The sequence below is a fragment of the Squalius cephalus genome (assembly GCF_949319135.1).
Source record: "Squalius cephalus genome assembly, chromosome: 12".
NCBI lineage: Eukaryota > Metazoa > Chordata > Actinopteri > Cypriniformes > Leuciscidae > Squalius > Squalius cephalus.
The window spans coordinates 2,614,327-2,633,250 of NC_137133.1; the positions used below are offsets into that span (position 1 = coordinate 2,614,327).

General features: G+C 41.2%; 3 protein-coding genes across 4 annotated transcripts in view; 1 reads left to right on the top strand and 2 right to left on the bottom strand.

Moving 5' to 3' along the window:
- Positions 1 to 340: 340 nt before the first annotated feature.
- Positions 341 to 1,425, bottom strand: LOC307168621 (uncharacterized protein). The gene is made up of 2 exons (XM_079888749.1): positions 995 to 1,425; positions 341 to 657 (listed from the first exon to the last, which is right to left on the bottom strand). The coding sequence occupies exons 1-2, from the start codon at positions 1,385 to 1,387 to the stop codon at positions 436 to 438; spliced, it is 615 nt and encodes a 204-aa protein (XP_079744875.1). The 5' UTR covers positions 1,388 to 1,425; the 3' UTR covers positions 341 to 435.
- Positions 1,426 to 5,351: 3,926 nt separating this feature from the next.
- The window catches only part of LOC307168033 (snake venom 5'-nucleotidase-like), a 475,297-nt gene continuing 461,724 nt past the window's right edge, over positions 5,352 to 18,924 (bottom strand). The window contains exons 2-9 of one of the 2 annotated variants that reach the window (XM_079887558.1): positions 18,103 to 18,269; positions 17,886 to 18,008; positions 17,120 to 17,197; positions 16,879 to 17,041; positions 15,638 to 15,773; positions 15,098 to 15,249; positions 12,753 to 12,869; positions 5,352 to 6,044 (exon numbers count right to left, since the gene is read on the bottom strand). In XM_079887558.1, coding sequence (XP_079743684.1) covers positions 5,815 to 6,044; positions 12,753 to 12,869; positions 15,098 to 15,249; positions 15,638 to 15,773; positions 16,879 to 17,041; positions 17,120 to 17,197; positions 17,886 to 18,008; positions 18,103 to 18,222 — 1,119 coding nt within the window. In that variant the 5' untranslated portion in view covers positions 18,223 to 18,269 and the 3' untranslated portion in view covers positions 5,352 to 5,814. Of the gene's footprint in view, positions 6,045 to 12,752; positions 12,870 to 15,097; positions 15,250 to 15,637; positions 15,774 to 16,878; positions 17,042 to 17,119; positions 17,198 to 17,885; positions 18,009 to 18,102; positions 18,270 to 18,924 lie in introns of those variants that run through there. The other variant, XM_079887557.1, reaches the window with a different exon arrangement.
- On the top strand, positions 6,365 to 10,096 carry LOC307168036 (uncharacterized protein). Its single transcript, XM_079887569.1, has 2 exons — positions 6,365 to 9,743; positions 9,938 to 10,096. Exons 1-2 carry the CDS (start codon positions 7,940 to 7,942, stop codon positions 9,958 to 9,960), a joined length of 1,827 nt encoding a protein of 608 aa, XP_079743695.1. The 5' UTR covers positions 6,365 to 7,939; the 3' UTR covers positions 9,961 to 10,096.

Here is an 18,924-nt window from a genome sequence, read left to right on the forward strand (position 1 = left end):
GGAGCTGGACCTGGAGGGGCAGGAGGGGCAGAGGAGAGGCTGACCCTGAGAGCCTGTGGAGCAGCAACCAGGACGGGCCCCTGTGAAGCCACTGGCGTCAACATCAGGAGTTGAGTGCCTGGGGGTGGAGCAGGAAAGAGTTACCGCTGGGTTGTGGTGTCTCAGCTGCTGGTGCCAAAACCACTGGGGCTGAAGGGATCTTCCTCTTCCTCTTCACCTGTGCCTGGCCCACGGTGCTACTGGGCAGGTGGTACTGGTGAGCCGGGCCTGGCTGGGGGGGCGCACATTGGCAGGGAGCAGAGGGTCAGCAGAACTCCTGCCTCTTCTTGGGGGACCTGAACCTCCCAGTATCCAGCCTGCTCTTGTGTCTGGAAGAAAACACGACTCTCCGCTTGTCGTAGTCCAGCAGGTTCTGCCAAAGAGCAACAATATTGCTCACCTAAGCAGAGAAGAGCATATCATACAGAGCAAATGAGAAATACAAAACAAAACAAGTGTAAACATGTATGACAAGTCAAAGAGGGAAAGTAGAAAAAGTTGAATGATCCTAACCTGCTGGTTGGTGAGTGCCAGAGAGGGATGGTTCCTGAGCTCCACAAGACACTCCGCCAGGCTGTCGACTCTATCCAGGCCGGGTACACCAAAGTCATCCACATCCTGAAAAAAATAAAGATATGAGCAACAATATGAGGACAGTGAAGTGGGACAAAAGACAGAGACATATACACTGGTCTATATAAATGCCAGGATTGATTATTGCATTCTAAAATGTCAGCAGACGGTGACAATAATTTACCGTCAGCAATGGTAATGTTTTCACATTAAACGACTGGTAATGTTTTCACATTAAAACAGATGCTTTCCTATTAATTCAATTGATTGTGAAGGAATTCTAGGGAATACCAATATGGCGGCACAGTGGCTTTTTTTATTACGTCATGAACAATCCAGTCATTATATAGATCAGTGCACATTTAACAAAGTATTTACATACCACAGATGCATCATGAGATGCTGAGGCACCTTGCTGCGGCATGGAGGAGGCAGCAGACTGGGTGGAGGAGGCAGCAGACTGGGTGGAGGAGGAGGAGGCAGTAAGGGTTGAGGCAAAAGGCTGGTAGGAGGGAACAGCCAGGGCAGCAGCCATGGTGGATGAGGCAGCAGGCTGTGTATAGGAGACAGCAGACTGGGTGGAGGAGGCAGCAGGCTGGATGAATGAGGCAGCAGGCCAGGTGGAGGAGGCAGACTGGGTGGAGGAAGCAGCAGACTGGGTGGAAGCAACAGGCTGGTAGGAGGGAACAGCCAGGGCAGCATCAATGGTGGATGAGGCAGCAGGCTGAGAGAAGGTAGCAGGCGTGGAGGAGGAGAGAGACTCAGACGAAGGCATAAAGCAGGAGGAGACAGAGAAGCTTGGGTCATCAGTGAGACTTGACACAGTAATGTCATGTGTCTCGTCTTCCCCGAAGCCCTCGTCGTCTTCGTCCACTTCCTCCAGCATGTTCTCTGTCTCCTCTGAGTCGGGGTTCACCACCAGGGGCTGTCCAGTCTGACTCAGGAGATAGTCAACGCCAAGCAGCTCTCCTATGAAAAAGAAAAAAAAGCACACACATACATGACTAATTATATTCAAAGCATTCTGTCAAGATAGAATGCAACTGTAATCAGACTCAGTGTATGGTTGGCTTTGTTAATGGGAATAATAAAATTACAGACTCAATCTCTAGTTGGAACATTGAAAACCCACAAATTAAATGTATAATGTAGCCAGATAAGGGTAAGACATACCAGTGTATTTGGCAGGTGCCCTGAAAGTTGGCACAAAAGCCCGACCAAACACCTTCAGGCTGTTGGTGTTGACGCAGTGAGCCATATCCCCGGAGTAGGTGAGAAGGGACGCTGGCTTGCTGGTCACTGCCGCAGTCCCCCGATCCTGATTCCACCTGTTCAGGTCTTCCAGGAGGTAGAGCTGGAAATTCAGCGCATTGGCACTGGTTCCTTGAAGAAGAACAACACATTTATACCACTGTAAAATGACTTGCCTTTCAATTTGAATAATGCATAGCAGTTATGTAAGACATCATATATGTGAGACACCAACCTGAAATGGACCTGTTCAGGTGGCAATGAAAAGATTCCAGGGATGTGGACCCTCTGGCACAGCGATACCGGGTCAGGACGACTCCCGCCTTTTTGGTGGTGCCCACCTCAGTATAGAGTGGCACTTCTGGCAAGTCCTGGATGCACTTGACATGGCGTTTCTGCACACGCCAAATGTGCTCCATGCGCACTTGGTCCAGGAGTGGCACACCCATAAGGTCCCTCCCATTTGCCCCGCCCAGCTCCAGCAGCAGCCTGTCAATGAGGCGTATGGTGTCCTCCACACCGCGCGTCCTCCTGCGGCAGTAAAGGCTGAGGTCCCTCTTACTGATGCTCCTGTCCACCAGGAGGTTAGTAATAGCTGGCATACCCTCCTGTATCAGCTGCTGTTTCTTGGCCAGCCGCAACAGGTTGAGGTCCCCCGCATCCCACTCAAAAATGCAGGCAGACAGGTATCCCATGAAGGTTGGGTAGAGGGGATGGGCATCGGTGGTGCAGCCCACGGCCAGCCTTCGTATGAAGTGCCAGATGTCCAGCCGTATGTGGAGGTCTGGCCATTGCCCAAACCTGGACTGCAGCTTGCTGGTTGCCCCCTAACTCACGCAGCAGCCACAGTCCACATACAGCAGCACTGGGGGTGGAACGGCTGCCTGGCGGTATCGCTCCATCACACCAGCCACCATCCTGTCCAGTCCTGGCCCCTCCTGCACCGACAGGACACTGGTCAGTATCTGGCCGACCTCATTGCCAATGGAGCTCACCCAGAGTGCTGTCCCCCGTCCATGGCCAGCCAGCTTCTTTGTGATCTGGAATTTACAAATGTAACGACACATTCAGAGATCTGAACTTATTGTTTTAAGAGAGAAAAATCTCATTTGAGAATTGAGCCAAAGCGATTGAGAAAAATGTCTATCTGGCAGTATTTAAGAACATGTAAGCCTATTACAGAGTCCGATTATTTATTACCTTTTTGGTGGAATCCATCTTTAAGATGGTGCCAAAGGTTGACGTGATGCTGGCCTTGATGTGGTCTATACGGCAGAGGATGTCCCTGCCGTATACGGACAGCAGCCAACAACTGGTGGGGATGTCGATGGGCTCTGGAGGCTCCTGGCAGACCACCGGAAAGAGGCTGGGTCGATCCACAAAGTCAGCACATTCCCCAAGATAGTGTGCCAACCGATTCAGCCATTCCTCCCCGTGGTTCTCTTTTAACTGCCTCACCAGTCTGGCTGGACTGTTGCCCAGCGTCCGGTCCCTAAGCAGCCTAATGACACGGATGTCACAGGCATACCTGAAAACACATTGTTGCTGTGATTAGTTACATGTTAATTGAAGGGTCAATTCAGTGGTTTAAGTCTTCACAATCAACATCTTTTCTACACTGATTTACTCACTTGCGGGTCAGGATCAGCCGGAACATTTTCTGGTGAGGCAGGCCAAGCTGGTCCCGGACAGTCTGACTCGTTGACAGATAGTTCAGAGAACACACAGTGCACCTGAGTGTCTCCTTCACCATCAGGTAGTGCCTGTCAATGTCCAGGACCTTCCGAGCCCTGTTGTGAACACCATAGCCCGTCAGGTTCTTGCCTCAATCTGGGCAGGACACCCTCACCTTCCACAGGTGGTAGGGCATCCACACAATCAACCGATGGGTGAAGAACCGGTCAGGAGTTGGTGTCTGGTGGTAAATGAGGGCTGGGACAGGGGGCTCATACCACAGCTTCAAATCTGGCCGCTGCTTGCCAGAGTGAAATAAGGTGTTGGCAGTTCAGTGCTCTAGACATCGCTCATCTGGAAGCCCTTCTGCTTCAGCGTCAGCCTCAAGCAGCCTATACCAGCGGTGAAGCCGAAACTCATTCATGCAGTTCCCCGCCTCCGAAGCTCTTGTTTGTCTTATATTCTCAGCATGAAAAGAGACAAATTCTTTCAAAGGTGAAGGTGCAAGATTATTAACAATTTTGTTTGATGTCCAAAATCCATGACACAATGACCCCCGAAGGACAACTGGACAGCAAGAAGGGGCCTATGATAAGTGTTTATATCAGGCCTGGTTTCAGAATCAAATCACTGAGGGTGCTCTAGTAAAGTGCAGAAGTAATGTGTGCAACAGCTCCTAGGCACCACCATAACAAGTATAGCATTGTACAGTGAGAGATTTACAAGATTTTACTTTACAAATAATTGCAACAGCATTTTAAAAATATTTTGATAATTTTATTTTTCTATTAATATATTAGTCTGCATTTACATTGCTTAATGAACATCTATTTTGACACATCATTTTTTGTATTGTCCATGGCTATGGTTATCACTACCAATCATTGCAATTTTGAGAGTAAATCCAGTATTTATATGTAGATGTCACTTCCGGAACTTTGCAACATGTATGGGGCCAGCGGTCATCTTAGAAACATGAAAAACAAAACTTTTATATAGAGAAAAAGTGTCATTAAATAAATAACTAATACTTCACTGGAACTAATACTTAAGCCCATCATTGTTAGAAATATGGCAGCAATTTTGCTATACTGTTATTATAATTAAGTATAACTTAAGGCTGCTGCTCGTGAAAACAGATGATAAAAGACTGCTGTGTAGAGCTGTGAAAGAATCTCTGCCTACCTCTCCATCTTCGCCTAATGCTTCTGAGACCTATTGCTTACAAGTTGGTTATTAATATTTTATTTTTGTATTTATTATTGCTAGTGGCAATTGTAGAAGCATATTGTAATTTATTGAAAATATTATTATTTACTATGACCAGAGGGGTTTGAGATATTAAATTATTATCATTGCATTCATTAGTCACAACTAAAAAGACGTTTGAATCCATTTTAAAGTCCAAGTGAATGGAAAACCTTTTTTCCTTACTCTGTTCAATTTGGCACTGAAATAGGGTTGGAACATTAATTTTGCTCTCAAAGTGCCCCATGGTTTAATCCTGTGGGGAAACTAGCGACGGCCCAGACTGCAGCACAGGCGCAGTGCGGTGTTCACTACAGAAGCAAAGTGTAAGCAGGGGTATATGTCTGATTACTTTCATTATTGGAGAAGCTGCAACAATGCTAACAAATAGACAGCTACTTTTGTTGCAACTGGACATTTATTGGACTTTAAATCCATCTGTCATGTTATGACTACTACTGTATTATATGTATAAATATATTAATGTTTTTGGATATCCAGATATATTTATTATGATGATCTCTGTCCAACTCATTTGTGACTAATCAGCCTCACTTCTTTCATTAGAAGCTTTAAGCAATAAAGCTTTATTATATTCATTCTTAATTGATGAAAATCAACCGCATATATACATTTATCAGCATCTCATGGGAAGGTTACTCATTACAAAATAGCTGTTGTGGTCTGCATAAATGCAATGCATTATTGCATTTTCGAAAAGGTGCACATAAGGCTACGCCATACGATAACACTTACTATCGTAGCTCGGCAAAGCTAATGCAATAATTTCAACATCAAAGTAACAAATTGGCTTTTAATAAACTACTTCTAGATTAAGTAACTTTGCAAGAAATATGGTAAACATTTAATATGTCCCTATTATTGTAACCAAAACTTAAGAGTAATTCAACATAACTTTTATGAAACAAAGACTGTACACAATAATTAATTCTTGTTTAGTTTTAATCAATTGAACAAAGAAATGTAATATACAAAAATATTCCAAGCATTCTCATTTTAGGCGAGTGATCAAACAGGAACTTGTCTGTGGATGTACACAGCCTCCCCATCAGTCCCACATACTAAACACTGCTCAAGCACATCAAGACTGTTGACAGACAGTGTCTGGCTGGGCAGCATATGAGTCGCCTCCAGTCTATTTTTGCTGGAGTCCCCAGCAAGCCAAGCGCTGACCACTGAGTCATTCTCCCCTGCTTGTGGAACGGCACTATGCGAGATGACCCTGCTGTTCCAGCCCCCTGAAACAAACCAGGAAACAGAAAATTATATGAAGATAAAAAAATACAATAAACAAAACGAGTACAGTAGGTTCTACACTACCTATCAGGTCAATCCCTGAATATTGAATGAATTTCTAATAATTTTAAATAACCAGCTAATTATTATTAATCTTGCAGTTTATTACACTTCAACATAAGCTCTCGGATGAGTCGAGGCTAAACTCATCTGTCTCTATCTAGCGCAATTCTCATTAGAGAATCTCGCCAGCACTGATGACATCCACGTTGTTCTTGAACGTCCTCTTTTTGTGGTGCCTTTTACTCTTCCGTGCAATGCGATGTTGGCAATCCCGTTTTTATCCATACGAAGCCACTTGTGTTGTCTTTCATGTACTTTTTGCACAATCGGTTTTATCTGATTGAGGGCCTTTCTGATGCCATCGTTTCTCATCTTGTCTGATGCAAACACCAAGTAGTCTTCTAAATGCTGCCATCTCGAATACAAGTAGTTGTTTCCCTTCAGCAAGCGTCCATGCTTCGGAACTGTACAAGGCAATCGGGGGTGTGAGGGATATGTACAGTGTCATTCTTGATGTTTTTGTTTTTCCAGATATAGTCCAGATCGCTCATCACTTTCAAGGCCGTGGCTGTTCTTATTCTGGGGCCGTATTCACAAAGCATTTTATCTTTCCACTAGGAGTACTCCTAAATCGCACTAAAAGATTTTAGCTAGGAGTTTTCTCTTAGAAGTTATTCACAACGCCTTTCAGACCTACTCTTAGTAAAGAAAAATGACAACTCCTAAACTAAGAGTGAGTCTTCGTTGCTATGGATGACGTCATTACTCATGCACGAGCTTGACTGAAGTGACCACCTTGATTGGCTGATGATTGTAACGCGGGAATGATTCCAAACACCTCCCCTACGATGATGAGTGACAGGTGACAGGTCTGAGAATGCGTACGCTACACAAGTAGTGCGAAGGACGGAAGATGATGAATAACTGAATAAATAGCCTAAATGAATAAAGAGTAAGGCAAAACAAATAGCCTATAGCCTAATGAAACATATGGATTGATGCAATATCTTTGCAACATTATTGAATTAATCTGTCACTATATGCCTCTGCCTACGTTTGCAAAGAGAATAACATTTTAATTTGATTCACAATGAAACGTTACAATTAGTTTACATGCAATGAGTAGCCTAGTTTTGGTTGTTGTTGGTGGCGTTATTGCATCCCTAGTTATGCCTACAATGCAGAATTGTTCCTCGCGATTGGAAGCTCCTGTAGCGCCGCATACACATTTCAAAACATCGCAGTGTGAAATGCCACAAAAAGCGGTTTGTGAAGGTCTTAGTGAGTTAGGAGTCCTCTCGACTTCTTTTAAGCTGTCCCAGGCTTAGGTGCTACTTTTAGGGCTAAAATGCTTCGTGAATTACTCTTACTCAAAAAATTAGGAGTCCTAAAGTTACGAGTGACACGCCCATTATTTTTAGGAGTTGCTCCTAAATTCGCCAGTTATTAGCTACTTTTAGCCTTAAAATTCTTTGTGAATACGGCCCCAGATGTCTGTAGAGCAGTCACAGTTTGCAGTCAGAGTCGTTCCAAGATACTTGAATCTTTCCGCGTGCTCAAGTTCCTTCCCTCGGAGCAACAGTCCTTCCTTTTTTCTATTTTTCACTGTTCTCTCAGATTTTGTACTTAGCAGCATCCCCATCCGTTTTAGTCACTTATCTCTTGTCCATACTTTGAGCTGGCATTGTCGACTCTGGCCTGAGCATGTCTACGTAATTGTGTCAGAGAGCAATATCATCGGCAAATGGTAAGTTGTTAATAGTTCTGCTGTTTACACATGCTCCGTGGCTCTCCAGACCAATTAAGTGCCTCTCGCTTAATGTGCTCCAGATAGATGTTGAAGAGATCTGGAGACAAAATGCTGTTGTTCTTCTTTTTGCCCACATCTCGGCGTTCATCACCCAGCGAGAGGACTTCATCTGTGATCCAAGGAGCATTTTTATGTCTTCTAAAGCCAATTATCTCTTCAGCGGTTTTCTTTATTGTGCCACTGATAGTGTCGAGTGCATCATCCAAGCTGGATATAGCTAATATTCATAAAAATATAGACAAACTTTATATTACTGTGATTTTCTGGAAATTTGATCATTTACTAACTCTGTGTGACAACAGCTCTTTTGAATCACATTCAATTACTATCACTAGCCCTATTAATATCCATTTTGTAGTTGTATATCGTCCCCCAGGGCAGCTCGGCAGTTTCTTGGAAGAGCTTGATGTGCTACTCTCGTCCTTCCCTGAGGATGGTACTCCTCTCGTTGTTCTTGGAGACTTCAACATCCACCTAGAAAAACCTCAGGCTGCTGATTTCCACACTCTGCTTGCCTCATTTGACCTCAAGCGAGTATCTACTGCGACTACTCACAGATCAGGTAATATATTGGACCTTATCTACACACGCTACTGCTCCACTGACCATACACTGGTCACTCCACTGCACACCTCAGATCACTTCCTCCTCACTCTCAACATCAACCTGCCACGGAACACAACACACACTCCTCCACAGGTCACTTTTCGGCGAAACCTGCGCTCACTCTCACCCTCTCGCCTATCCTCTCTGGTCTCATCCACACTTCCTCCACCTGATCAGCTTTCAACACTAGATACTAACAGTGCAACTGATAATCTTTTCTCCACTTTAACATCCTGCTTGGACACCTTCTGCCCCCTTTCCTCCAGGCCAGCCCGCGCCACACCCTCTGCCCCCTGGTTATCTGATGTTCTCCGGGAACATCGTTCGAAACTCAGGGTTGCAGAGAGGAAGTGGCGCAAATCAAAAGATCCTACTGATCTTGGTCTTTATCAGTCCCTCCTCTCTTCCTTCTCTGATAATATCTCTACTGCTAAAATGACTTACTATCACAACAAAATTAACAATTCTTCAGACTCTCGCATGCTTTTCAAAACCTTCTCCTCTCTTCTCAACCCTCCTCCTCCTCCTCCTTCATCAACACTAAATGCTGACGATTTTGCTACATTCTTTATAAATAAAACAACCTCCATCAGCGGCCAATTTAGCAATCCACAAATTGACACACACACTTTTCCAGCTAACACGCACTCTCTACCCTCCTTCTCTCTACTCTCAGAGACAGAAGTCTCCAATCTCCTCCTTTCCAATCGCCCTACCACCTGTCCGCTTGATCCTATTCCCACTAACCTACTTCAAGCCATTTCATCCTCAGTTGTACCCACACTCACACACATCATAAACACCTCTCTTCACACTGGTACCTTTCCCACAGCATTTAAGCAGGCTCGTGTAACCCCACTGCTTAAGAAACCCACTCTAAATCCAGCACATCTGGAGAATTACAGACCAGTATCTCTCCTTCCATTCGTCGCGAAAACACTTGAGCGAGTTGTTTTCAACCAGATCTCTTCCTTCCTTACACAGAACAACCTCTTGGACAACAATCAATCTGGTTTCAAAAGCGGACACTCAACTGAGACGGCCCTGCTCTCAGTAATTGAAGCTCTGAGACTGGCAAGAGCAGCCTCCAAATCCTCAGTTCTCATCCTGCTGGATCTGTCTGCTGCCTTTGACACAGTTAACCACCAGATCCTCCTGTCAATCCTAAAGACGAAGGGCATCTCGGGAACCGCACTCCAATGGTTCAAGTCATACCTCTCAGGTAGGTCCTTTAGGGTTTCGTGGAGGGGTGAGGTGTCTAAGACACAACATCTATCTACTGGAGTGCCTCAGGGCTCAGTGCTTGGACCACTTCTCTTCTCCATCTACATGACATCACTAGGATCTGTGATTCAGAAACATGGTTTTTCCTATCACTGCTACGCCGATGACACACAACTCTACCTCTCATTCCAGCCCGACGATCCGACGGTAGCTGATCGTATCTCAGCCTGCCTGACAGACATTTCTGGCTGGATGAAGGACCACCACCTTCAACTAAACCTTGCGAAGACAGAGCTACTCGTGGTCCCGGCCAACCCAACACTTCACCACAACTTCACCATTCAGCTAGACTCGTCATCCATAACTCCATCTAGATCAGCCAGGAACCTTGGTGTGGTGATTGATGATCAATTGAACTTCACAGACCACATTGCAAGAACTGCCCGGTCATGTAGATTTGCCTTGTACAATATTAGGAGGATCAGACCCTTCCTATCAGAACATGCTACTCAACTCCTTGTCCAAGCGCTTGTTTTATCCAGACTTGACTATTGTAACGCTCTCCTGGCCGGTCTTCCAGCTTGCACAGTCAAACCTCTGCAACTGATCCAGAACGCCGCAGCTAGAGTGGTCTTTAACGAGCCGAAAAGGGCACATGTCACTCCTCTCCTCACAAAATTGCACTGGTTGCCAGTTGCCGCTCGCATCAAATTCAAGTCACTGACGTTTGCCTACAGAACAACCACTGGTTCTGCTCCCTTTTACTTTAACTCTTTACTTCAGACTTATGTGCCTTCCAGGAACTTGCGCTCTGCAAGTGAACGGCGTCTTGTGGTGCCATCTCAAAGAGGCACAAAATCTCTTTCTCGGACCTTTACCATGACTGTTCCCTGCTGGTGGAATGATCTGCCGAACTCAACCAGAGCGGCTGAGTCCATAGCCACTTTTAAGAAACGGCTGAAGACACTTCTTTTTCGACAGCACTTGATCCAGTAATACTAACACTTTCTCTCTACTACTCTATTCTGTTCTATAAAAAAAAAAAAAAAAAAAAAAAAAAACACAATGCGTTGATTTAAACTGAGAAGGGTCATAGCACTTGCATTTTGTTGTCCTACTGCTAGTTTAACTGCTTCTATTGTTCTCATTTGTAAGTCGCTTTGGATAAAAGCGTCTGCTAAATGAATAAATGTAAATGTAATGTAAATGTGATTTTCTAGATGTGGATAACATTTTTATATATTTTTTTTCAACAAGCGTAATGATTTAAACACAATTTTTTTAACTCTACATTTGAGCAGTCAAATTAACTTTAAAATGATCTACATTTCAGGTTTTCATGCATGGAGATAACATAGAAAGTGTGCCACACTTTAGTGGAGGACTTCTGTCACCTGGTGGAAAACACTTTAAATATGTAGACTATAACCAGTAGATGTCTGCAGAGGAGCAATCATTGGCTCATTTGCCATTTTCACTCCCTTTATAGTTCTTTTTTCGGTTTTGCTTTTGGATTTATAATATGTACAATACAATACAATACAATACAATACAATGATATATGTCCGATAGGTATTTAATGCATTGACCAGCGCTGACGCCATTCATGGGAGAAACCCTTAAATGTTAAAAGGATGATACGACAAAGATTTCGCTTTCCTTGGACATGGCAAACTTTTTTTGTTGCTGTTGATGAATATATGATTCGACCTGGAGGACAGACGCAGGTACACAGATCGCATAAAACACCATGATAAACACAGTCTTGTTATCATTATTCACTTATTTAACATTCAATACACAAAAATGTTAATATCACGGTTACTTGTATTCCTCTACTAATGCCTGTTTTTAGTACTGTAACTGTTATTTGGTGTTAAATTATTGTAGTTGGGTTAGTTGGCTTAAGTTTTATTGTGAATTTATGCAAATTTGTTGTTTTGTATTTACTTATATTTATATATTTAAGTATACTTTAAACTTTTAATATATTGTTCAATTTAAATAAAATAAAATTAAAAAAATCAATAAAAAAGGCATTCTTTAGTCTCATCCATCATCGTATTGTGGCACTTTTTTAAGTATCACCAGTACCATTTTAAAAGTGTCGATTTGGCACCAGTATCGTAAAAAGCCCAAACAATACCCAACCCTACTCAGCAGTTTACAACCACAACCTTTTGCTCTCACCATTTCTCTAATGACCGCTTTCTGAAACATGCAATTTGATGCAGGTCAGATGTTATAACATCACATCTGAAATGCAAGATGTATCAATGAAAGAATTCACACTGTGAAATGTCCAGCACAAGTCGTGCTTGTGAAGGTGGTTCAGGTTGATCAGATTGTTCTTCTTGACTGTTATTATTGGACTCTTAACTGATACGGCAAAACTGACGCCATAGTAAGCGTAGTTACAGTAATGTTCACAGGAAGCCTCTGGAGCTGATACTCATCTTCAGGGGAATTACATTTCCAACACACGCTCTAAGCGGTAGACCATCGCAACACTTTAGTTTAGAGATACATTTATGTGGTGAAGTGTAAATGCAACATGCATTCTAAATCAGATAGGAATCCAATTTATTAAAATATTTGGTAGCATTTTACAATAAGGTTCATTAGTTGATGTATTAACTAACATGAACTAACAATGAGCAATACATTTGTTACAGTATTTATTAATCTTTGTTCATTTTAGTTAATAAAAATCCAGCTGTTCATTGTTTGTTCATGTTAGTTCACGGTGCATTAACTAATGTTAACAAATACAATCTTTGTTTTAATAATATAGAAGTAAATTAAATTGAAATTATAAGATTAATTTAATGCTGTAGAAGTGTTGTTCATGCTTAGTTCATGTTAACTAAGGTTAATGTTAACTTAATGAACCTTATTGTAAAGTGTTACCTAATATTTAAGCTAAAAATTAAACAGAGAGATAGACAGACAGATATATAGACAGAATTCTCATTATTATAATAGATGTGAAGGAGTGTTGGCTTACTCTGCAGGAGTGTGCTCATGTCTGATCCCGAAGTCGTCTCCCAGTGTAGCAGAGACCCATCCTCTGAGCATGTAAACAAGTGATTGGGGTTTGATGGATGGAAATGTACTTCCCACACTGTAGAAAACAGATCAGAATCACTGCCAGTGTTATTGAATGATCAGGTTTCTGACATTTAAGCCCAAAGTATACTTTTAAATACTTCTACAAAGTATACACACAAGCAGACGACACATGCGCATTTCGACAACTTGCACTACCTGTGGTGGGCAATATTTTAGGGTAAATACGGATTCTTTCTGACCTCCTCGCACAATCTCTCATCCACATAGCCATTCATTGCTGTTTTAGCTTGCATGCGTTTCTGTCTTTTCCATTTATTCGGTTTTTTCTAATTAGTGCAAAAAAGAAATCAATGCGCATGTGCGTACAGTGTACGTGCAGTTTGAAGAATCTACGGTATGCGGGTAAAATGGTGATAACGAAATTCGCTTCACATGCATTATACACAGAGGAGTAAAATATTCTTTGGGATTTTTCACGACATCTTTAAATTTGAAGGACAAGATGACATGACAGTCCATTTTCTTTTGTTCTAATTAATGGTACCAATTCCTTGCAAATTTTCATTTTTAAACTGGCTAAGACCAAACTGAATTCATGAATAAGGTCATCATTCCTACAGTAATATTTTGTGTAATATCTGTTTAATATTATTTTATATCTCTATCTCTTTATTAGGGGTGTAACAATAACCTCATGTCACGATTCGATACATATCACCACACTGAACTCACAATAAGATATTATTGCGATACTCCAAGACATATGATAAAAGGTTAACAAAAACTGTACTGTTGATTAAAATGATAAATTTGATATTACATTGTGTGTGTAGACTAAATGAATAGGCTTGGACTTGGTGCTGAAACCCAAAGCACAGGACAATAGAGACACCAGAATAACAAGATTCATGATTCTGAAGCTGAAAACACTGAATTATTTTAGACGAATATGCTTGAACTCTGTCACCGACTAGATATATTTAAAATAATGTAGAGAAAAGTGTAGCAATTTTAACAGGTAACATTTAACACATTTGGCATTATCAGGACTTATATTCCCCCATTGCATTATTATACATTATATTCAACATTATATATTAGTTTACTGTAATACTGACACTAAAAATCATCTTTTGTTGCATTTTTGTATTGCGATATATTGTTACATGATATATTGTTACACCCCTAATCTTTATGACATCATCATCCAGAACATGAAATAATTTTTGGAAAATAACAGCACAAAAATCGTTAAGTATTAGCATTGGCTATGATCAATTCCGTGATTGGCTAACGTTAATTATTTATTTCCATCCTGTCGCAATGATCAACAGAGATACAGAGTTGACAGTTGAAAACACATGCACGGGCGCACTGTCCACAAAGAAGACACATAACATGCATTCAGAAAACAGGGTGAATTTTAATTTCATGTTGACATTAAAGGAGAACTCCGGTCAATTTTAACATTGAGCTCATTTTTTTGTACATTTGGAGTGCTGTCAATACAGAGAACAACGACAAAAATCGGTGTTGCCTACACCGTGTTATCCTCTTTTTAAAATTTGCACCCTGTTGACTTCAATGGGGCAAGTTTTAAACCTGCTTTTAGCCTCTTAACATCCTTGATGTGTCATTACAAGTGCACAGCCATGTGAGTGATTCGTTCAGAGTGAACACGGTGAGTCTGACTGCAGTAGATGTGAAAGATATCTATAAAAATGAAGATATCAGCCAGCGCACATACCTGTATTTACATCCTGTTTTCGGTCGAAGCCCACAGTAATCGATTGTCGAGTTCACGTGCATAGGTTTAGTACGTACGATCATGCGCCCGAACTCGACAATCGACTACTGTGGTCTTCGACTGAAAACAGGATGTAAATACAGGTATGTGCGCTGGCTGAAATAACATCATTTTTATTCATATCTTTCACATCTACTGCAGTCAGATTCACCGTGTTCACTCTGAAGGAATCACTCACATGGCTGTGCACTTGTAATGACACATCAAGGATGTTAAGAGGCTAAAAGCAGGTTAAAAACCTGACCCATTGAAGTCAACAGGGTGCAAATTTTAAAAAGAGGATAACACGGTGTAGGCAACACCGATTTTTGTCGTTGTTCTCTGTATTGACAGCACTCCAAATTTACAAAAAAATGAGCTCAATGTTAAAATTGACCAGAGTTCTCCTTTAAGTTCAAGAGCATTTTTATGAACGTCTAGTATGCGTGTTTACAGAACTCAAGCATATGTTGTGTAATTCAAAGGGTACTGACTTTCTGCTGAATGGGCCTCGATGAGAGAGAAGGGCGTGTTGCCCTGTCTCACGTCCCAGATACACAGCATCCCGTCCTGCCCTCCTGTGGCCACTATGTGCTGCTGGTTTGGGTGTTTATCCACACAGTGCAAGGGCACTCTGTCCCCGGTGCTGCATGAACACAACATATATGAAAACAGAAAAGAGACCAACTTATGCTCTAACATAAGAACTTAGAACATTTTTTCTTAAAAACATTAAGAAAAAAAAAGTATAAATGTTAATTTACAATTAATTGTAAAATGTAATGCAGTAATTTGTGAGTGTGGCTATTGGGTGTTTTTTTTTTTTTTTACTTCGCGCAAATGAAAACATGGAAATTAATGAAAATGACCCACTCGTCCTAAAAATAAGCGATTTCTTCATGCAAAATAATATTTCTTTTTCTACTTTGATTTTGATGTGAACGGATGTGTTTTCCCGAAATTCAAAAGAATGCAGTTTTTATTCGAAGAATAATTTGAATATGTTTCCTTAATCTCGTGAGAGTGAAGCATACAGAGAGAGAATCTGTGCCGGACTGTCGCTCTGCTGTCTGAAGTCCCACATCTTCAGCTGGCCGATGGAGTTCACAGTGAGGACTTCAGTCGTCCTCAGAAACGTCACGGCATGAATCGTACTGCTATCTGCATTTTCTGTTGAAAGACAATAACACGGTGATATTAGTCCTAACTGCATGATTCAAAACACATAGGCATTGAAGGTCAAATGTAATTCAATGATACACTGACAGGAAAAAATAATAATACTATGGAAGTCAACGGTCTGGTTACCAACATTCTTTAAAATATCTTCTTTTGTGTTCAACAGAAGAAACAATGATTCATTCAGATTAACTAAACATTTTAAATACTTTAAATTTTCAACATCATTACTCCAGTCTTCAGTGTCACATGATCCTTCAGAAATCACTCTAATATGATGATTTGCTGCTCAAGAAACATTTATGATTATTATCAATGTTGAAAACAGTTTTTTACATTTTTATTTCATGATGCTATGATGAATAGAAAGTTCAGAAGAACAGCATTTATCTGAAATCTAAAGCTTCTGTAACATTAAACACTACCCTTCAAAAGTTTGGGGTCAGTAAGAATTTTATTTTTATTTTTGGGGGAAAGAAATAAAATAAATCAATACTTTTATTCATCAAGGGTGAGTTAAACTGATCAAAAGTTACAGTAAAGACATTTATAATGTTAGAAAATATTCTATTTTAAATAAATGCTGCTCTTTTGAACTTTCTATTCATCAAAGAATTTTGAAAATAAATGTGTACACAACAGATTTCAACACTGATAATAATAATGAATGTTTCTTGAGCATCAAATCCTCATATTAGAGTGATTTCTGAAGGATCATGTGACACTGAAGACTGGAGTAATGATGCTGAACATTCAGCTTTGATCACAGGAATAAATTAGTTTAAAATATATTAAAATAGAAAACAGTCATTTTAAATTGTCTAAATATATTTCACAATATTACCGTTTTTTATTGTTTTTTATCAAATAAATGCAGCCTTGGTGAGCAGAAGACACTTCTTTTAAAAACATTAAAAAGTCTTACTGACCCCAAACTGTTGAACGGTAGTGTATATTGCAGTGCAGCAATTAACATTTTGTCAGAACCTCTAGTAAACTCCATGTTATTTAGTTTAGTTGTCTGTTCAGAATCGTGGGAGATTCTCAGTTTATCCAGAATTGTGCGCCTCGATTGTCTGTGCCACAAAACACTCACCAATAACTCGCACGACTTCGGTCTGATCTGCCTTGTAGAGAATCACTCGCCCGTCTTCCCCCACGGACACGATCTCAGGGCTTCTGCACACGACTGAGGTGCAGGGCGCGTCATCACAGGAGTATTGATGAGCTCTCTCCCACACATGAGCCGACGACAGAGCCTGGACATCACCACACACTGCTTTCACACTGGTCAGATGATGCAAATATCATTCCAAACAAACAAATATAGCAAATACCTGACAGTCAGACTGAAGCCTGAAAATCGTCACAGCCCCACTGGATGATGCAGAAACGAGCCGGTCTTGATCTAGAAACTGCACAGATTATGCAAATGATGGTTTAATTCATCTCAAACTAGTCCACAAATTAAAGATCTCATTCTCTTTTCTCAGTGCATCACATACCGGATTTGTATCAAAAAATATATATTTGGAAGAATGTCGGTAACCAGACAGTTGTGGGACACCACTGACTTCCAGTGCAGGAAAAAACAAATAGGCTCCACTGGAAGTCAGTTGTGTCCCAATACTGTCTGGTTACCGACATTCTTCCAAATATATATTTTTGTGATCAACAGAAAAAAGAAACTCATACAGGGTTGGAACGACGAATGAGGGAGAGTAAATGACGACACAATTTTCATTTTTGAGTGAACTTTTACTTTAAGAACTGCGAGTACGGGACAAGACCAGTGCAGGACTCCCTGGAGGATCTGGCCTTCCTTTTAAGTTTAGATTTACACAAGATAATAAAAAGAGATGCACATATGTGGCTATAAAGGTGATTCAGTAATGTTTGCAAGCGTTTGAGCTCCAATTTGAGATACAGTGGTTATTTCCAGTGAGTACTTGCATTCAAATCTTTCTTAATGTTAATATTTTCCACAAAAAAAAGAGAAAAAGTAGTGAAGGGTACAGCTGCACCCGATCTCTGTTTGTGTGTGTGTGTGTGTGTGTGTGTGTGTGTGTGTGTGTGTGTGTGTGTGTGTGTGTGGACCCTCACCTGCAGGTCCAGCACGTCTCCGTCATGCTGGGAGTCACACAGTAACTGAGGCTCTTCATCAAACTCTCCATCCATGTTTGACACTCCATGATCGCCCACCGACCAGATCGACACTTTGTTATTCTGAACACACACAACGAATGCCGATTAACACCGAAACATCAGTGTGTGTGTGAGATATGTGGCGAAACTCATCTGAACTAGCGCTGGGTCTCGCCTCGTTGTCCCAGGATCCCGTGGCGAACAGCTCCGGCTGCTGCAGCGAGGCCGCGGACACGGGCCGCCAGCGCGTCTTGCTGATCTTCTGAGAGATGTACTTGGCGTTGATGGAGTCCATTGGGTCTCACTGGTTGTGCTGTTGAACAGTTTAGCGTGCTTCTGGTGCTTCACATGTAGCAGAACGTATCCCGCCACCTCCGCCTGTGTCCGCCTAGTATGGCGGCCTCAGAGGGTCAAACGCGATTTGTTTTGATAAAAACTAATATTAAACTGATTCAAAATGAAGATATTTGTATTATTATTATAAAATAGAATTTAAAAAGAGAAAATATAAGTTCCCCTAGTAGTTTTAGATTTCCACGGCACATTAATAATGTAATATTTTTTACGTATTATTATTATTATTATTATTAACGGTATTATTATATTATTATTACATTTAAGTAAAGCTTCATGAAGCGAAGATAAATAAAATAGAACATTTTCACATTTCCGGGTTTCTCGGAAGCGGAAGTCGTCATTGTTGGGTAAACTTCTACAGCGATGAATGAGAGAAAACATTAAATATATTTTTTGTGTTCCCATTTGCTCAAATAGCAAAAGAAAAACTCCACAATAGTGTTCTCACAACTTTCAAAAAGAGTTTAAAAATAGAGAGACTGATAACAGCAGTCAGATGATGGATGATGGACAGTTAATATAATACAAAGTATAGTGTTAAAACATTTAAATATATATATATATAAAAAAAAGTACAATGCTGATGACCATTAAAACGTGTAATCACAGTCTATGAAAAAGGTTAATTTGGAAACTTTTT